Here is a 17,809-nt window from a genome sequence, read left to right as displayed (position 1 = left end):
CTTAGAGAAGAGTTATGATCCTTGGTTTGTCTTTCAAGATAAATATCAAATGTTCTTCTTCCAGTCCTGGAAAACACTGTCATGTATCTGTGGTCAAAAGGCACTGTGTTTGTTTGGTTGTTTTTTTAAAATAATGGAATTATAAGCATCTTTGTATCAGCAAAACACTAAGAGGCTATGTCTCCACATCATGGTAACTTGGTCCCCCTTTAAATTACTACTTTCTTCAATACTTCTTTAAAAGAAAAAAGGCAACCTTTCTTTTGGCTTTCCTGACAGATGTGGCATATTGCATGCCATCTTTATGATATAAAATGTGACTCCGTCTTACTCTGTCATTCGGGAAATGTCAGAGACAACTTCAGGCCTAAAGAAAAGTACAAAAACCGCAGTTCTGTGCCCAGGTCTGTGGCAGCACGATTTTTTTATCAGTAGTCTTGGGCTTCATTTTGCTCTTATTGTGTGTGGGTGCTTACATATGGGGAAATATGGTCTTTTGCTGTAGAGAAGCAGCGAGAGTGGGAATAAGGTCTGGGACACACAGCACATCAGGTGCTCATGGTGACCCTGAAGGCAAAGGGCCATATTAACCCAGGTTGTCCCACATTTGTTTCGGGCCCTGGTCCCCAAGGTCAGTGCCTGGGGATGAGTTGAGGCTCCAGTGACTTGTTAGGCTGCATTAACACATTTCCATGCCTGAAACCTCAGGGAACATATAGAGTGGGTCTTACCTGAACTGGATTTTATCATTATCTACACCAAGATCCTCTTAAATAAATATATATCAAAATACAATATATAAAACCCCGTGGTTTAGGGGTTTTCTCTGTGATACCACAGTAGCATAAAGAGGACTGAGTATACCTGAGAGCCATCCTGGCTGTCTCCAAGGCTTATCAGTGCATATTGATTGACTGCCTTCACATGAGACACATCCCTCTATAAGGAGCCTTCTCCATAGTGTAAAGTAATGCCCCAGCTGGAGAGGTCAAACCCTGCCTTTGAGGCTTGAAGCCTGAGAGTTGCATCATTCCTGGGAGATGTTGATGCCCCCTGGAGACAACCACCTTGTCTTAAATTCTGCAGCTGCAGTCCTACTTAAGGTTAATCCTCCAAGAGGGAAGGGAAGAGAACTGATTATGCAATTATTTGCAACTTTTGAGTTACAGAGGTGTGATTTGCATATTGCAAAGAAGGCTGTGTAAGTATTTACTCCGACAGGATCCTGCTTCCCGCAGTTAGATGAATTTTTGAAATGAGATCAGTTTATGCTGAAATTATATGATGTTGGGGCTGCAGTTGTAGGGGAGGGAATTAGATGCCTCAAGATATTCCTTCCCAAACTATATCCCTAATCCTGCTTAGTTTGCTCCCTGGGAAGTATAACTTTGAAAAATATTTGTTCCTTTTGACAGAGTGGTGCTCGAATCAATATTTCAGAAGGCACTTGTCCAGAGAGAATTGTGACAATAACAGGCCCAACAGATGCAATTTTTAAAGCTTTTTCTATGATTGCACTAAAATTTGAAGAGGTAAGCAAATAAAATATGGGGGGGGACTCTCTCTTCAAGTTGAAATACAAACACTGTTTGAATTTTCTCATGTTTGCTTTAATGTTAAATAGGATTTGTTTAATGTTCTATTTAATAGCAATGAAAGTGGTTGTATTTTTATAAATGCTTTTGGCAGCAATGCTGAAGAAAAATAATGGGTCAATTTACAAGCTGTTTGATCATTTCTTTTGCTTTTTGGAGGCTTCAGGGAACAGCAATTGCTTTTAGTAATGTGCACTAATGGTAGGAAAAATGTCTTGTAAAAATTCTAGTCCCATTGTGGGTTTGATTTGAAAAGAATAATTGCCTAACTTTTAACTTTGTTTTTATGTAAACCCAGCTGGTATTGATGTAAATTTTAGATACGTCAAAATGAATATATAACTCATTTAACTAAAAAATTTTTATTTTAAAAACAAAGTGTATGATTTCCACTTACTATATTTAAAGCTTGGCTTTTAAAATCAATTAAAATAAAGGCACTAAGAGAAAGTAAGGCAAGAGCGCAATTCACTGTAGAATAATTGTTCTGTGCAGATACGTACGTAAAGTGCTGAGGTCTCCTTCAATTTCATGGACCAACTACAATTAGATATGGTCACCACTTAATCAGGAACCTCACAGAAAAGACAGTAGAGTACAGAACACGAACTCTGGTCACTCTGGAGAGGATTTAATTCCCTCTACTTTTGAAAATCATATGTCTAGTCCAGGCATCTCTCCTGTCATTTCTGGAGAGACAGATGCTCTTGCAGAAAGCATTTCACCTTTTCCTAAAGGAAGAGCCTGCAGACAGGTGGACTGAATCACCTACAGCAGAAGAAAGGGGCTGTGTCTGTCCAGAAAGGATTAAACTAAAGGGATGTTAATCCCTTTCTTAAGAGTACTTATTTTTCTGAATCAGTGAGGTTAGTCTCCACATCTCCCCATCACACTGGAAGATGCTGACATTGATGAGAAATGTCAACGTGTGCCTTTATTTACCCATGGTGATTGCTGATGTTTAGAACAACAGAAGAGAGCTTATAGGCCATCAGATGCAGTTGTCATCTAGCATAAGCCATATGACTTGCAACTTGCAACTTCACAACATGATTAAAAACTATTTTGAATTTTTACTACTTCCTGATCCTGGATCCACGACTTCGGGTCTCTCATAATCTGACACTTTCTTTTCACTCCTCACCTGAATTTATTCATGAACAGTTTATGCAGCTTTGTTTCTGTGCCAGCACTGGCCACTGGTTTAAATAATTCTTGCCTTTCCATCCCTGAGAATTCCTCTCTTAGAAGTGTTTTTAGAAACTGATTTTATCCCCTCACATTCCCCACTCCTCTCGTGACTGTAGTAGTCCCTCTCTACCTGTTTCCAGTTACAGTTTGTGTTTAATGTGTGCATTAATTGTGGACAGGTTGCAGATGAAGTTCCACAAAGGTTTATTTGATTGCACTAACAGCCTGCCATCCTAGTTATCATGATCACACATCTGTACCACTTCTGGAAATGCCTCACCTCTTACTAGTGTAATGCTTTGCACACAGCCATGTGCCTAGTGGGTATCCCCAGCTCCTGCTCAGGTGTTTTCACCTCTTCAGTCTTGGCAAGCATTCCTGTCAGCCCCCAGACAAATGACCTTTTTTTTTAATATTGCAAATGTTAATCCTATTTATATTTCTTCCATCCTTCATGGTTTTTCAGATCTTCCTGTGTGATATCCCAGTCTTTCAACATGTTGATAAAATATCCGTTTTGTGACATGGCACATTTTACAAGAATGTTAATTTTTTTTCTTGCCTGTTATTAATAAAATAATAATGATTTTGAGGTTGAATCCTGCAGAACCACACAAGTAATTCTATCTAACCCAGTTTTAGTACCACCTATTGTCATCTCTTCCTCATCTCTTATCTCCTACCCATCTTGAACCAATCCCTGTTTCTTCTAGCTTAAGAGGTAGCTTTGTGTACAGTACCATACCCTCCAGTCCACAGAGTCCTGGAGAGAGCCATCTCTCTGCTCTCTACATGAAAAACATGTTCTGCATAGGGCCTTATCTTGAAAAGTGCTGAGGGAATCATTAACACAGATAATCCTTGCCAGTTCCCACCAAAATGAGTACCCAGTGGAAATAATGCTGCATTTTTCATAAAAACATCAAACACTGCACAGCATCAGATCCCCAGCCTACCACCCAACGCAATGTAGTCTTTGAAAGTGCTGTGGATAGCAGTAGGAGAAGAAATCTGAAATTCAGTCATCTGGATGGATTTTATGCATATTTGCACTAGCAGAGTTTAGAAGGTAGTCTGGACTCTTCATATGAGTGTTAGCAAAGGAGTATTGACACTCCTTGCAAATCAAGTACTGCCATTATAAGTTTTGAAATATCTGTATTTAGTTTTAAACATAATTGGTTTGTGGTATATTTAAAAGAACAGCAGTAAATAAATATGTTTCATATAATCAGTTAGGTTTCCTATAAATCTTCCTGTCAATAAAATGAGATAACTGTAACACTCTGGAGGCAAAATAAAGTACTGTTTCAGAAATTACAAATAAGCTAGCTACCAAATGCTATTTTTCATGCATATCTTTTTGTTGGAGATTTCTTCAGTCATTTAAAAAATTCAGTCCAGCTCTGGCTATTGCAGCTACATTCAAACAGAAAAAAAAAGGTGCATGTGTGAGACTGCTGCTTTGAGGAATTTTTTTTGGTATTTTTTGTGCACGCCCCAGGAAGCATTTTGACATGAAGCCCTTGAACCCTTAATTTCAACCCCTACAGCTGTATACCTGGGGATAAGGAAGGGCCTAGGAAGAAATGGAAGCCTTGGAATGCCTTTCAACTGTCAGTAAAAATCTCAAAATGTGTCAGATAGATAGAAAAAAAAGAAAGGTTGTGTTCTCGTTGAGGTTGCTCTGCAGCCTTATATCACTCTGCTTTGACCACCTTCCTAATAAAAGGTGATTTTCTAGCAGTCTTAGATGAATTTACAAGCTCGGTAGGTAATTACATAAATAATTTAAGTATCCACCGCAAAGGAAAAAGAGAGTTGTTAAAAAATGACAGTAGCCCCGGCAGACCACTGGAATTGCAAGAGAGGACATTTTAGAGCAGTCATTTCTAGACTGGAGGCTGAGACCTGAGAAATGCAGCTGGAACTTCACTGGTGAGCGGGGCAGCTCTAGCTTTGCTTCAAAGTGTATAATCCACAGGAAGCACGTGGTAGTTAAGCACTGGAGTAACCAGCAGGTACAGTTCAGCTGGCACTCCCAGCACTTCCAGACTCCCATTTAGCCTGTGCAGGCTGAGGAGCAGCCCACCAAGCAGGCAGAAAGCCATGCGAGGTCCAGCTCTAGTGTCTGACAGAGCCTTGAGGAGATGGATGCAGTGCCACGGAAAGAGCCCTATTTGGGAGCCTTCAGTTCTGAAAGGGATTTTTTTTCTGCTCATTTCTCTTTTGTCATGTTTTTAGGCTGGACTGACTCCTTTATGCACTCCACACTGCTGAGCCTGCATATTTAGATTTTGCTCTTTTTAAATGCTGAGGAGAAAATAAAGAGAATACTGGCTTTCAGTTTTTGCAAAGTGCTTTTGAAAGCAGCAAGTGCAACAAAGGCTTTGAGGCCAGGCCACAGATTGTATGGAGACATTATCAGGGTTGTGCTGTGTGGCTAAAGAGGGTTATTTACCTACATCTGGATGATCGTGTGCCTGCACCTGCCACAAACATGATATAGTGAGATGACATCTTCCAGCTGAAAAATCCGCATGACTTGGCCTTTATTTCAGATACATGTGTGCTGCAAAATTTTGCTATCCCTCTCACTTTATTTTGGAATGCAACCTCTCACTGACACAGGCACTAAACAAAATGTGAGTTACTGCTGGCTGGCAGAGGAATGATTGTCACATGCAGCAGTGCTTCATTCCATGCAAGATTTTTTTTTCTTCTCTTTTAAGCTGAGCAAGGTCATCCCAAGCCATTTCTTGGACAGAAGAATGCTGCCATCAGAGCTGGGGAGGTACTGTAGTGATCAGTGCTGGTGTTACTGGGCTTCCACACCAGTTCAGTGAGACATGCAGAGTTGCTTGAAGTACTAAGTAGTTTGTTGGATTTTTTTTTTTTTTTAATTTAAGGTCCTGATTGCACAGTATAGGCACCTTTTTTTGTTTTTCTAACAAGTGATAAGTGAGAATGTAGGGAATCATATCAGTTCTGTCTGCTGGAACTTGTGTTGCATCACAAATGAGTTAAATTAGTACAAAATGCATGTTTTCTCATTCCTGTCCAAATCTCTTGGGTAACATTTCTGTGAAAGGTATAATAGCTGTGCCCTGCCACCTCACAGATGGATGAGACAGTCTTTCTAGTTCATAGCTACTGTTACCAAAACACATTGAGATTCTTACGAGTTGTTGGACAGGTGCCATGCAGCTTGTGGTAGTATATTGAGATGTAGTAGTATATTGAGATGCTCATGAGAATGTATAGCATAGTCTCATTGGATAATGAGATACACAGATATATGTTACAGTACCTGGATACAGGCAATTGCTGTTCTGCTGAGCATTTCGTACTCTGGTTACATAGCCATGATGGAAAAGATTTTGAAACTGGGTAGCTCTGCGAGTGCTTATGGATCTGCTACAGAAGAGAAATTGTATCTAGGGGACAGCAAAATATTTGTCAAACTAACCTGATTTTCTCTGCTTCAGATTATTCACAGGTTCATTGTCATCCCCTTTTTTAATCTTTGTCTTTTGTACCAAATCTGAGAAGAAACTCTGTGAAATGTAAAGACATATCATATAATATAAAGATTCTAATTGAGTTGGTGGAAAAGAGACCAAGACAGGACTTGGAAGCCTGTGAACACAAAAGCCTCTGCCTTTTTCATCTGTTTGGGCTGGTCTAATGACAGATACCACCTCCTCCTCCCTGTCTTGCCCTCTGACCCCACAGCATGGACTTGCAAACAGCTGAAGGGTTCCTCTGGCACAAGCCGCTTGTGTGGCTCGTGCTTATGGTGTATCACCACCAGAGCCGGTGGTTTTACCCACCAGAAAACAAACTAGAACTGGTTGCACGCTCCCCAGGTCTCCACGGGCATTTTCTCGGAGCCCTTCAGTGCTTACCAGGAGTGACAAATCCCCCGCTAATGCTCACTGACATTGTGATTACAGGACATAAACGCTTCAATGACGAACAGCACGGTGACAAGCAAACCGCCCGTAACGCTGCGACTCGTCGTCCCGGCAAGTCAGTGTGGATCCCTTATAGGAAAAGGAGGTTCCAAAATCAAAGAAATCAGGGAGGTAAGTAGGTCATGGGATGTCTGCTGGGGACACTGGCTAGCTCAGCATCCTACTGCAGCATGCCCTGCCAGCATCACCCACTGCACTTTGCTCATCGCACCAGCATGAGCATGAGCGAGTGAAAAAACTGTAAAAACCTTGCTGTAGGAGAAGCAGTGGGTCCAACTGTGCTGGACAGCTGTACTGTCCTTGACACTAAAGACCACGTGTGAAATAGAAAAACAGCTTTACAATACATGAAGCCCTTGATGCACAATTTAATGAAACAACAGTGACAGAAATGGATCTTCAAGTTTCTCTTCAGGCACAGGCCCTTCCCCAGCCATACTCAGGTTATCCCAAGTCAGAGAGTTGCAACCATTTCCAAATTAGTTACCATGCTTGCAGACAGAGAAAGACCCAGGTAGCACTGGGAAGTCCAGGTTCTACTTTTTAGAAAAATATGATTTTCATGCTCCTGTTTTGTTTCTCCCTAGTGTTTATGTGCTACAGGTGAACTGGTTTCATGTATTACAAACACATATTGGGGTTTTTTTTTAATCCAAACTTTAGCTAAGGTATTCACTTAATGTGCTAGCAGCCACTTTTTCCTCTAACCAAAAAATGCAAAAATTATCGTACTTTGCCAGTTTTAATTCTTCCATGCATGACTGTAACAATATGCACATGCCAAGCCAAGGATTTGGTGTTTGTAAATCAGTCATACAAGAAAATTAGGAACATGCTTGGTTATATAGAGAAAATCTGACTTGGAAATTTTAGAAAAGTGGATTTTTAGTCTGAAGAAAGTGACAGTATTCCGTCTAAATTTGTATTCATTCCAACAGAGGATGAAGTGTTGAATATTAAGATAACATGTTGATCCATTTTTTTTATTTGCCTGTGTCAAAAAACCCCACTTTTGACGGGCTTTACCGTGTTCCTTTTTATCTAAAATGTAGATTCAAGACAGTAGGTTTTATGAAGCTTTAAGTTGATTTTTTAGTTGTATTAAAATTGGAGCAGGCATGAGTGTGAACTGTGTGCTAGTGAGTACTTAGCTCTAGGTTTTGCAGTTTGGATTTTATTTTAAGTATGGGTAACTCCATTGAGAGTACTGAAAGAATGCATTTAGGACATAGGATTTTAAAGGTAAAATTGGTCTGTTGGTTAAATTAAATGACTGAAGTGATTATCCTGGTGAGCGTAGTGTCATAAGCAATTACCTTTAGTCTAGTACAAGGAAGTAAAAGGATAGTGTTTGGCCAAATAGGTGTTTTGATAAGGCTAATGTAGCAAGAAGTCACACTACACATTTTCTTAAGCATAACGGACAAAATATTACTCATTTTTTCATTGCTGATGTATGACCAAAAAGACTGGCACTGGAAGCAAATGCATGAATGACTCTGGCAGTCTTTTGTGCTAGATGTACACATACCCAGAAATGTACGTTAAAAAGCAATTTCTTCATCACACAACACACAGAGTAGCAGTTGCACGAGGGATGGTCTTTTGTGTTCAGTCGTGCATCCAGAAACAACATGGAGGGTTGCAGTACTATTTTCAAGATAAGATTACAAAAAGAAAAAAAAAAAGAAAAAAAAGGCACGATGATTGATCAAATTATGGCAAAATTCCAAAGCCTATTACAGAGCAAGGAATTGATATTTTGGCCTTAAAAAGCAGTAGTGAATAGAAGATACAATCAGTAATTTAATCAGTCTTTGGAGAGAAGAATAACATGTGTTGTGTGTAACCAGCAGGAAAACAAATTAACTCCTTGCTGACTGACATGAAGTCAGTGGTTACTGAAAATACTTTTTTTTTAAAAGCCCCAGATACTGCAGTACAACAACAGTCAGGAATAGATCTTTTTTGCAATATGTGGAAGACCTAACTCAATATCAAATGCCTGAGTTTTTTTCTAGGGATTAAAAAGATCTTCCATGTTTGTGAAATAATGTCAGCGTTTGTTTTGGCCGCTAGTATTTTTTTCTTTGTTTTTTTGTTTGTTTGTTTGTTTGTTTTTTGGTTTTGGTTTTGTTTTTTTTTTTTGTTAACTAACAAACATTAGTGCCAAGATCAAATTTTAAAAAAAAAAAACCTCAAAAGTGGCTCATTACCTCCTTGGGTTCATTAATGAGCTAAAAGTTGATGATATGCATATATTTAATCAACACTAATTATAATTTAGAAGTGGTTCTGTACCATCCTGAAATACAGCATAAGGCAGCCTCAGATTTCAACGAGCAACACAAATCAGCCATCAATAGATTAAAGAGCCATTTATCTGAGACACATTTGATTAGTCAGTCTTCTTCAGTTATTGGTATTTTTTTCCTTTCATTTTTTTATTATTGAAAAGTACTTCATTTCACGTTTTTAACTTTTTAGTCAGCATTACAACTGTCTGTCTTCAAGAGGGTTAAAAGACTTCTCCTGAAATTCAGGTCACAATTTGATTCATTAACAGCAGCTAAGGACTAATCCTCCTCGGATGGGAGTGCTGACGAATTGGCTTGAACAGGCAAATCCATGTCCTACCAGACCCCAGTGTGGGGACGAGTTTTACATACACGCTCCACCACGTGTCTCGGAAAGAAAAGACAAAAAGTTTAGAGGTGAATGACTGGGTTTGGAGAGGTGCCATTTCCTCGTGGTGACACTCCCTTTGCTTTGTCTCTGCTCAAGTCCACAGGAGCCCAGGTGCAGGTAGCAGGGGACATGCTGCCGAACTCGACGGAGCGCGCAGTGACTATCTCGGGCACTCCCGACGCCATCATCCAGTGTGTGAAACAGATATGTGTGGTTATGCTGGAGGTGAGTGAGCACTTGGCATTTCACCTCTCACTCGGGAGCTGCTCAAACACAGTATTAATAATTTTCAATTGCCATGGGCTCCCCTGGGGTGCTGCCTGCCCTTCCTGTGCTGGGAATTTCCAGAGGGCTCTGTTAGACTGTGCCCTTCTGGGTGTTTGAGATCCTCTCGCAGCAGGGATTAGCAATCAAAGATCAAGGCTGTCATGTCACTGTCAAACAACAACCAGGTCCAGCACGGAGCTGCAGCTGTTCTGAGAGAAATGCATTTTATTCTGATGCAGAATAGGGAAGAAAACCCCTAAGTCTTGTTTAAATAGAAATAATTCTGACTAGTCAGGATATTCCTTAGGGTCAGGTCATTGCATAAGGCCAGAATGTTTTATTTTGATGACAGGGTTTTTAGCTCTTAGTTTAAATGATACAAAATTAATTTATGTAAAAATCCCCTTGCTGAAAATGCCCATAATTTCATGCAAGTACATTTCTCAACTGAATGGAAATTTGTAAAAAAAAAAATTTAGCAAATCAAAATTAAGTATTTTGACCTAGTAATTTTTGACAATGAACGTGAAACATCTCTGCTTTTATCACATTTTCCACTGGAAAATTTTCTGTGGTTTTTAGGTTTGTTTTGCTTTTTACATAATCTAGTCAAGGACTGTCTCATGGTGACCTCTGACACCCTACTGTTTTGTTATTCTTTAAAGAGGGGAGAAACAGTGGAGTATCTGAGACAGCACTACAACTATTGGTTGTTCAGAAGTATGCAGTGCATCAAAATGACATAGAGCCTTTGTGTTAAAATGTCATACAGCCTAAATGCAAATAAAAGCATAAAACCCAATAAATCCCCAGTGTTTTACTGGGGAAAACTGACTCTTCCTTCAGTTTTTGCTGGACTACTGTGAGGAAGGGATTTCTGTATAAAAATACAAGAGAATAGAAACTAATATTAAGAAATAATTTTAGTTTCTTAGAAATATTTTACATGAAGGCAACAGTTACCAGCTTTGTAACTACTGAATGTAGTCTACTGTCTATGTGACATTGGTGGAATAAATAGTTATTTAGTAAAGAAGAAGAGAGAAGCTGCTTCTCAAAATCAGAGAGGCACAATCCTATTTCTCCACAGGTAGAGCCACTTTTTAAACAACCAGCTTTCACTTAAGAGTACTTAATTTTAGGGTTAGGCAAATAGCAAGCAGCACAAAGAGGACACTGGCTTAACTGCAGTTTGCTGCTTCAAACATTTAAGAACACATATGGGCTCTAATTTGTAGCATATATTTAATTTGGCAACAAGCACTTTCATTGACATGCAGTAGCTAATTATATGATACCAATTCATGGACACACAAATTGTTGTAACCTTCTCTAATTGTAGTCAGCACACTGAAATCAGGGTACCATTCTGCTAGGTGTTCCACAGACAGCTTGAAGCGTATTTTGCAGACACATGCTCTTGCTTTACTTAGGAGGATAAAGTTAGCCTCAGGCAGGGGTTTCTCCTTGGGTTCTTGCCTTGGGCTACAGGGAACAGGTCCCCTTTTGATGCATTACAGACCGTTGTTACACTCCTGCTGAAGGTGAGAGGATTTTTCTCCAGCCTTCCAGCTCAGTCAGACGAAAGGCAGGATCAGGCTGATCATTTGCAATGGAACAGCTGACTTAATTGAGTTGGTAAAAAAGAAACCTTGAAGTGTAAGCAGTATGGGAAAAATTGATAAGCAGGAGAGGGGCTCTCTGTTAGCAAAGCAAGAGGCCAGGCTGGACTCTTCCAAAACAATGACAAATTTCAAAATTGTGCCCGTGTTTCCTGAAATGCCTTGGTATGCTTAATTAAGCTTCATAGCTTCATCTGACAGTGGCAGTAGTGAACCACAAGTGTCACCACTGCCTGTTTTGGCTGTGGAGTAGGTCCTCAACTCTTCCCCTGAAAGCCCAGACAGGAGGCCTCTGGCATTCTTTTGATCTGATGGGATGGAGGACAGGGTGGGCTGGGTTATCTGCATGCCTTGTTGTCTGAGGTGACCAAAATAAAGAGAGATTTTATTAATACAAGATCTGCTTCATTCTGCATTTTGATTGCTTTGTGTTTTTGTCTGCAGTCCCCACCCAAAGGTGCCACCATCCCCTACCGTCCCAAACCTGCCTCTGCACCTATCATTTTTGCAGGTGGCCAGGTAAGAGCAGACACCATTTTGGCTTCAGCTGGAAACCACACCGTCTTGGCCCAACCTCAGCCAGCGCCTGTTAGTTTTCAACTTTTACTCTTTCTTGCCTGGTATAGTATTGATGTGCTTTGTCTACTCTGCGTGCTTACAGTTTGCAGGACAGGAGAACACTGCATTGCAAACTTGATGCAAAATGTGATGACTGGTATTTTACCAAGATTTAAAATTGAATTCTGTAATTAAGAAAAGTTTGCCCTTCTGTGAATTGAGAGGTGTCCAAATCAGATGCTCATTGAGTGGGACAAATCTCCTTATTGTAGGGTCAGTTTTTTGACTCTTAATTTGTAGCTCCACTAGCAGTATAAGCAGTTTTGTCAGTTTTCAGAGCTAATCAAACAGCAGGACATCTCTGCTCATGAAAGACATAATTTTTCTCTCGTAGTTTTCATATTTTTTGGGACCAAATAGTGCGTTCTGCAGTAAAAATTTACACGCGCACAATGTCTGCTGTTTGTAGTCCCTTGGGACCAAGTAGCAACGGGTTTCTGAGGTTGCACGAACTACCTACATGCAAATGTAGACCTTACCAACCACGGCATGCAAGCCTGATTGATAACATAAGAACAGTGTTCCTGTTTCTTTTTTATGCAAGGAGGTTTTGATGATTCCCCCTTCATGTTAAGCTATATCAGTCAGGATTCTCATCTGCCTTTAGAAACCCATGTGCAGTGTGATTCTTCTGTGTCTTTTGGTAATGCTCTGAAATGAGTGTTCAACATGTGGCTGAGACATAGCAGAAATTTCTCTGCCATCATCCATTGCAGGGGGAATGCAGCTGTAGTCACTGATAAGCCAATGATGAGCACAGTTGATAAGTACTCTGTAAAACACCGTGGGAGGCTCACAAGGGAACCTGTATAGCCACCAGACTACGGGCAGTGGTGGAGCAGTGAAATGCTGCAACCCTGTCCAACTCAAGGGGAAATTGATCCCCTAAACCCAGCCTAAAGGAAGGCAGCCATCTCTCTACTCAGGATTCACATATGTAAAGCCTCTTTGGCAGTAAGGCACCCCCACCCAGCCAAATTTTTTCCCCATGGTGATGTCAAGACCTATTTTTAAGCAGTTACCCATTTACTCACCTACATGGTGGAACATCTGCAAGCAGGTTCCACCTCCCGTCCCATCAGCCCACCTCATGGTTGGTACATGACCTCAGGTCATCACCCTGTTGTGGGGTGTGAGCTGCTGTGACAGCAGCCCTAGAGACCATGTCCCACCCCAGGCAATTTGGAAGTCATATGAGAAGCTGGACACTGGGTTCCTGGTGGGACCGAGGGCACAAGGTGCTGCTGGTATTATTGGTGTGATGACCTGTGCCACCACAATCTGCTTGTATAAGGAAGCTCCTGCAACTCTCAAGCAAACACCAAAATGCCATTACTTCTGACAACCCTTTATCATGAGCTCTCTCTGAATTTTTTTGTTTTGGAGTTTTACTTTCTAGTCTGTAAGGATACGTTGTGATGTTTATGCAGATTTTTATAACTTGGATGTAGTATCTTTCCTCATGTTCAAACCTGCCAATGCTAATTGTCTTCAAAATAAGAAATCTGCTTCCTTAGTTACCAGAGTTGAACTGAAATTTAAAATAGCTTGCCAGAAATTGGTCTATGACTGAAAGTTCAGAATAATTTACTCCATATATATGTTTACACTGCAGTGCTTTCCTTTAAGAAATATGTGTATATGTATGCAGCAGCCCATTCTACCAGTATTGTAATTGCTACTGCCATCAAAGACTGTCTGCGTATATGACTGCTCAAAAGTATTGAAACTGTTTGCTAGAATGCTCCAAGCAGTTTGTATAAATAATTGAAAGCATCCTATTTTCCGTTCTTAATACTCTTGTCATCTTCAGTTTTATCAGCTAAAAGAGTGTTCTCACTTTTCTAATGCAGCCTTGTTGATGTGAGAAAGAGTGTTAAGAGACAGACACTTTCTATGTGCTTTGACTTTCTGTGTGCTCTGGCTAAGCATATTTTTTAAGAAAATGCTTAAGGTGTGTTTGGACATCAGTATGGAAAGACATTTTAACATGTTTCATAAGTGGAAATTAACACTGAAAATAAAATTTTATCAGCACTGTTAATCACATTCAACCTTTTAGCTGCACTATCAGAAGTTATTTTTCTGTTCTATATTACAGCATGGCTATCTCAAAAGGTTTTGGTTTCTTTAATACTTGCATATCAAGCAACATCAGCAAAATAAAATTTTTAGTTTTCTTTAACAAATTGGGGTTCTTCCACTATAAGTATTGTTTTTAATTCTCTTGTGCTTCTTTGATACTGCATTGCATAAAAAAAACTAAAAGGAAACTGAACACTGCCCTGCTCTGCCCCTTTACCAATACTTAGCATATGCAGTGGTTAAATTGGAAATTTCTACCCAGTGTGCTACATTGGTGTTCAGATGGGTACTCACAGGGTGCAACTTTGCTTTATGTCCCATAGCAGTTTTATGGTTTAAATTGAGGAAGAGTTGAAGACCGGGTTATCCCTGCTGTTACTTACATCAGTAGGAAAGTTGCCCTTGGCTTTAACATTTCACTGAGACATGAGCTATGGATCTGCTTCCATCAAAGGACAGATGTCTCAGCAGACTCTCCCAGGCTTGTGCTGAGTGTGCCTCAGCCCCAGAAACACATGGTTCCCTTGCTAAGGGGTAAACCTGTCAAAGACTTTTTTCTCAACCTAAATCAATCAAATGACCTTTTGGGAGCCTAAGAAATTAAGAACTTCCTTTTTTTTCTTTTTTTCTTTTTTTTTTTTTTTTTTTTTTTTTTTTTTTTTTTTTTACTGAGAAAGAAAATTCAAGTCCCATATTGTCCATGCTGCTATGATGGTTTTCATTGACAACCAAAGTGACCAAGTAAAACTAGTCCAAGCACTGAATGTTTTTGTTATTTCTCCAGTCTGTTTGCTTTGTTGTATATGTACATGGAAGTATGAGGGAGCGGAATGATGAGATAAGGGCTGAATTTCGTTAGGTTCACTGGTGATTTGTGAGATATTCTTGCTGGTTTGCAGACCACTGCTTGGGAAACAGCCATGTGAAAGATGTTCTCTCAGCTAGGTTAGAAGTAAAGCTGAGACCAGAAGGGACACTTGTGATCCAGCACAGAGGGTCAGACACCAAAGTGGAGTTTCCAAACCTGAGGCTGCTCCTGTGCTTGGCTAAGCACAGAGCCCCCACTCAGCTTGTCCTCATTTGGTAAAACAGTTAAACACGTCTTGTTTGCTTGAACACGTGCTTCCTTTAGACCCACTGATGGCAGTGATCACCTGTTCTGGTGGACTGGAAGCTTGTCTTTTGATACATAAACCCTCATTGATGGCCATCCGCTATAGATGCACATGAATATGTTTGCCCATGAACATCCCATTGAGCCCCACACTTCTGCCTGAAAACTACTCATGTGCATAATGTTTGCCTGATTACAGCCTGGCTTTATAACTAATTTAAAAACTAAATGAAATGTTTCTTCTCCAGAAGGGAAATTCTGCTGCAGAAATGTGCATCACGCAGTTGAGACATTAAAGGTTTTAATATCCAAACTCCATTAAATGAATTGTTTGATCATTTGCAGAGGATTCATTGCTTTCTAAGAGGCCTTTTGTCAAATAAGCATTTTGCAAACTAAGCTAATCAGCTCTGTTCCTGTTTATAATTCTCCCACTACAAATATTTATGTTATAATTTGTCCTTCTGTTTTCCTGCCTGTCTAAGCACAAGCACATTAAAATTTTTCTGGCATGCCATACCTTTCAGATACAATAGAAAATCATAAACTCTCTGTAGTTTGTAGGCCACTGCAGAGAGCTGAACAGAACCAGCAGAAGAGACAAAGGACTGTGTTAACTAGTGCCAGTTATATCCCTTCTCTGTCACATGCTTTTTTGCCTCCCCCACCTCAGCCCAGTCCTGCCAGAAGTGATGCCAGAAACTATACCCCATGCACTGTTCTTGTGGTGCAGAATGGCTGAATTTGGAGGGAGAATATTTGGCTTTTTGTGGAAGACAAGACCACCATGCTGGGGGTCTCCATCATGCTCCTATCTCCAGGTTGGCCTGCTGGCCCTGTGCCCAGGCAGTGCGGGACAGACTGCCATCCAGCACAGGTACTCTCATACCCCCTGGCATGGCAGCCTGGGGTGCAAGCCCCATGAGGTGTCCCAGGGCACGTGTTTGCTGGCACTCAGCATCTGTGGCTGTCGATAACCAGAGGAGGTGACTCAGAACTGACTGGCATGTGTCCATGCACACACATGGCAATCAGGAGCTGGATGGCAGAGCAGGGCAGGGCATCCACTGGGCACATCTGTCCCCTCTTTGCTGTGCCCCTTGCTGCTTCAGCATCAGCATCTCCCTATGTGCATTGGTGTCACTGGGCAGATGGAGTAGCAGTGAGGGGAAGTGGCCACCCCCTGTGCTCCTTGACCCCCTCAGTGTCCTCAGCTCTGAGGTCCTGAGGGTCAAGGTTGTCAGAGCTCAGGCAGCGGCACTGGGCATCCTCTGCACGCAAGGGGTACATGGACAGCCTGACAGAGACATTTCTGTTCTGTGCCAAGAGTTATCAAGCAGCACAAGACAATTAAACTTCACTCAGTGTTGAAAGCGATGCAGGTAGCATTTACCTAAGGGGCCAGGAGAAGCTTTTCTGATGAGAACAGGAGCGCTGCTTGTCCCACCTGACTAACCTGTGTCTTAACTGTGCTTGTTTTCAGGCATTCACGATTCAGGGGCAGTATGCCATCCCTCATCCAGACGTGAGTCCAGCACATGTAAATTACTCCCTTTTTGTTCCTTTCCCTCTTATTTGTTCTGGGCAGCATTTGCTTTCTACAGGTAGCAATAAAGACACGGCCTAAGGACACCTTTCCTGAACAACACACTGTATAGCCAAGTGTTAGCTCAGCTGCATCTCTTACCTTGTGTAATAATTGCTAGAAAGTACAATGGCCCAGGAACAAATGACAGTTATCTTGGTCTTTTTTCGCATGTGATATATTTGAATTCTTTTAATATGTAATCCTACAGTAATTAGTTAATATTAACAACAGCCATTACATGTAATAACAGTAGAGATGTCATTTATAACCAGTTTGGGTTTTCTTTTTTTCCTCTACGGTAGAATAGAATGAATTATTAAACCTTTTTTTTTCAATATAATTTTAATTAATCCAGTTTTAGAACATGTAAGATGGTTTCTCTGCTCTGAAATAATTCCATTTGATTGGTTAGTTCTAATTTCCCATCCTGCCCTGCAGTTGACCAAGCTTCACCAGTTGGCTATGCAGCATCCCCCCTTTACTCCCCTTGGGCAGACCACCCCTGGTTTCCCTGGTACGTACCCATGACCCCCTGGGGATGTCCTTCTTCTTAACAGCTTTGTTTCCCGTGGTCATTACATCATTTTAATAATAAATGTGGTCAATGACCAGCAATCCTTCTGTTTTTATACATTAACCTGTCTTCTTCCCCCCCAAACCTCTGTTACAGTTCCTGTCATCACTACTAAAACATGCTTTGTTTGTTACTTTTATTAATCACAACTGCTTCATTTGTGCCATTGGCTAAAAGCCCTGAGTTTCTTTTGTTCAGTCCTCATAAAGTTATTATGGACCATACAGTATGTACCAGTTGCTTACAAGTGAAGTACTTGGGCATGCTCCTTGTCCAATTTAGTAACATAGTTCAGAAAGAAATGAAAATGGGAAAACAGTATGTATTCATGGTACAGAAATACCAATTAAAGAAATTATGGCATGCTGAAACTTGAATTCCTGTAGAGCCAAATCTCTTGAGAGCATCTGTAGTCAGCACTGCTGGGACAAGTGCCTCACTTCCTACTAGATAACACAGATAGCTACAAAGTCCAATGGCAGTTTAGCTA

General features: G+C 40.7%; 1 protein-coding gene across 14 annotated transcripts in view; it reads left to right on the top strand.

Moving 5' to 3' along the window:
* The window catches only part of LOC103764732 (poly(rC)-binding protein 3), a 142,407-nt gene that overhangs the window by 93,727 nt on the left and 30,871 nt on the right, over positions 1 to 17,809 (top strand). For 7 of the 14 annotated variants that reach the window (XM_018070055.2, XM_018070051.2, XM_018070053.2 and 4 more), the window contains exons 5-10: positions 1,416 to 1,532; positions 6,743 to 6,874; positions 9,548 to 9,676; positions 11,785 to 11,928; positions 16,641 to 16,697; positions 17,184 to 17,259. In XM_018070055.2, coding sequence (XP_017925544.1) covers positions 1,416 to 1,532; positions 6,743 to 6,874; positions 9,548 to 9,676; positions 11,785 to 11,928; positions 16,641 to 16,697; positions 17,184 to 17,259 — 655 coding nt within the window. The remainder of the gene's footprint in view (positions 1 to 1,415; positions 1,533 to 6,742; positions 6,875 to 9,547; positions 9,677 to 11,784; positions 11,929 to 16,640; positions 16,698 to 17,183; positions 17,260 to 17,809) is intronic. The other 7 variants (XM_018070056.2, XM_008931662.3, XM_018070046.2 and 4 more) reach the window with 3 other exon arrangements.

This window comes from Manacus vitellinus, unplaced genomic scaffold (assembly GCF_001715985.3).
Source record: "Manacus vitellinus isolate BGI_N305 unplaced genomic scaffold, ASM171598v3 scaffold_17_pilon, whole genome shotgun sequence".
NCBI classification, from domain to species: domain Eukaryota; kingdom Metazoa; phylum Chordata; class Aves; order Passeriformes; family Pipridae; genus Manacus; species Manacus vitellinus.
The sequence above is the reverse complement of the archived record's forward strand: the minus strand, read 5'-3'. Positions and strand labels throughout refer to the sequence as shown.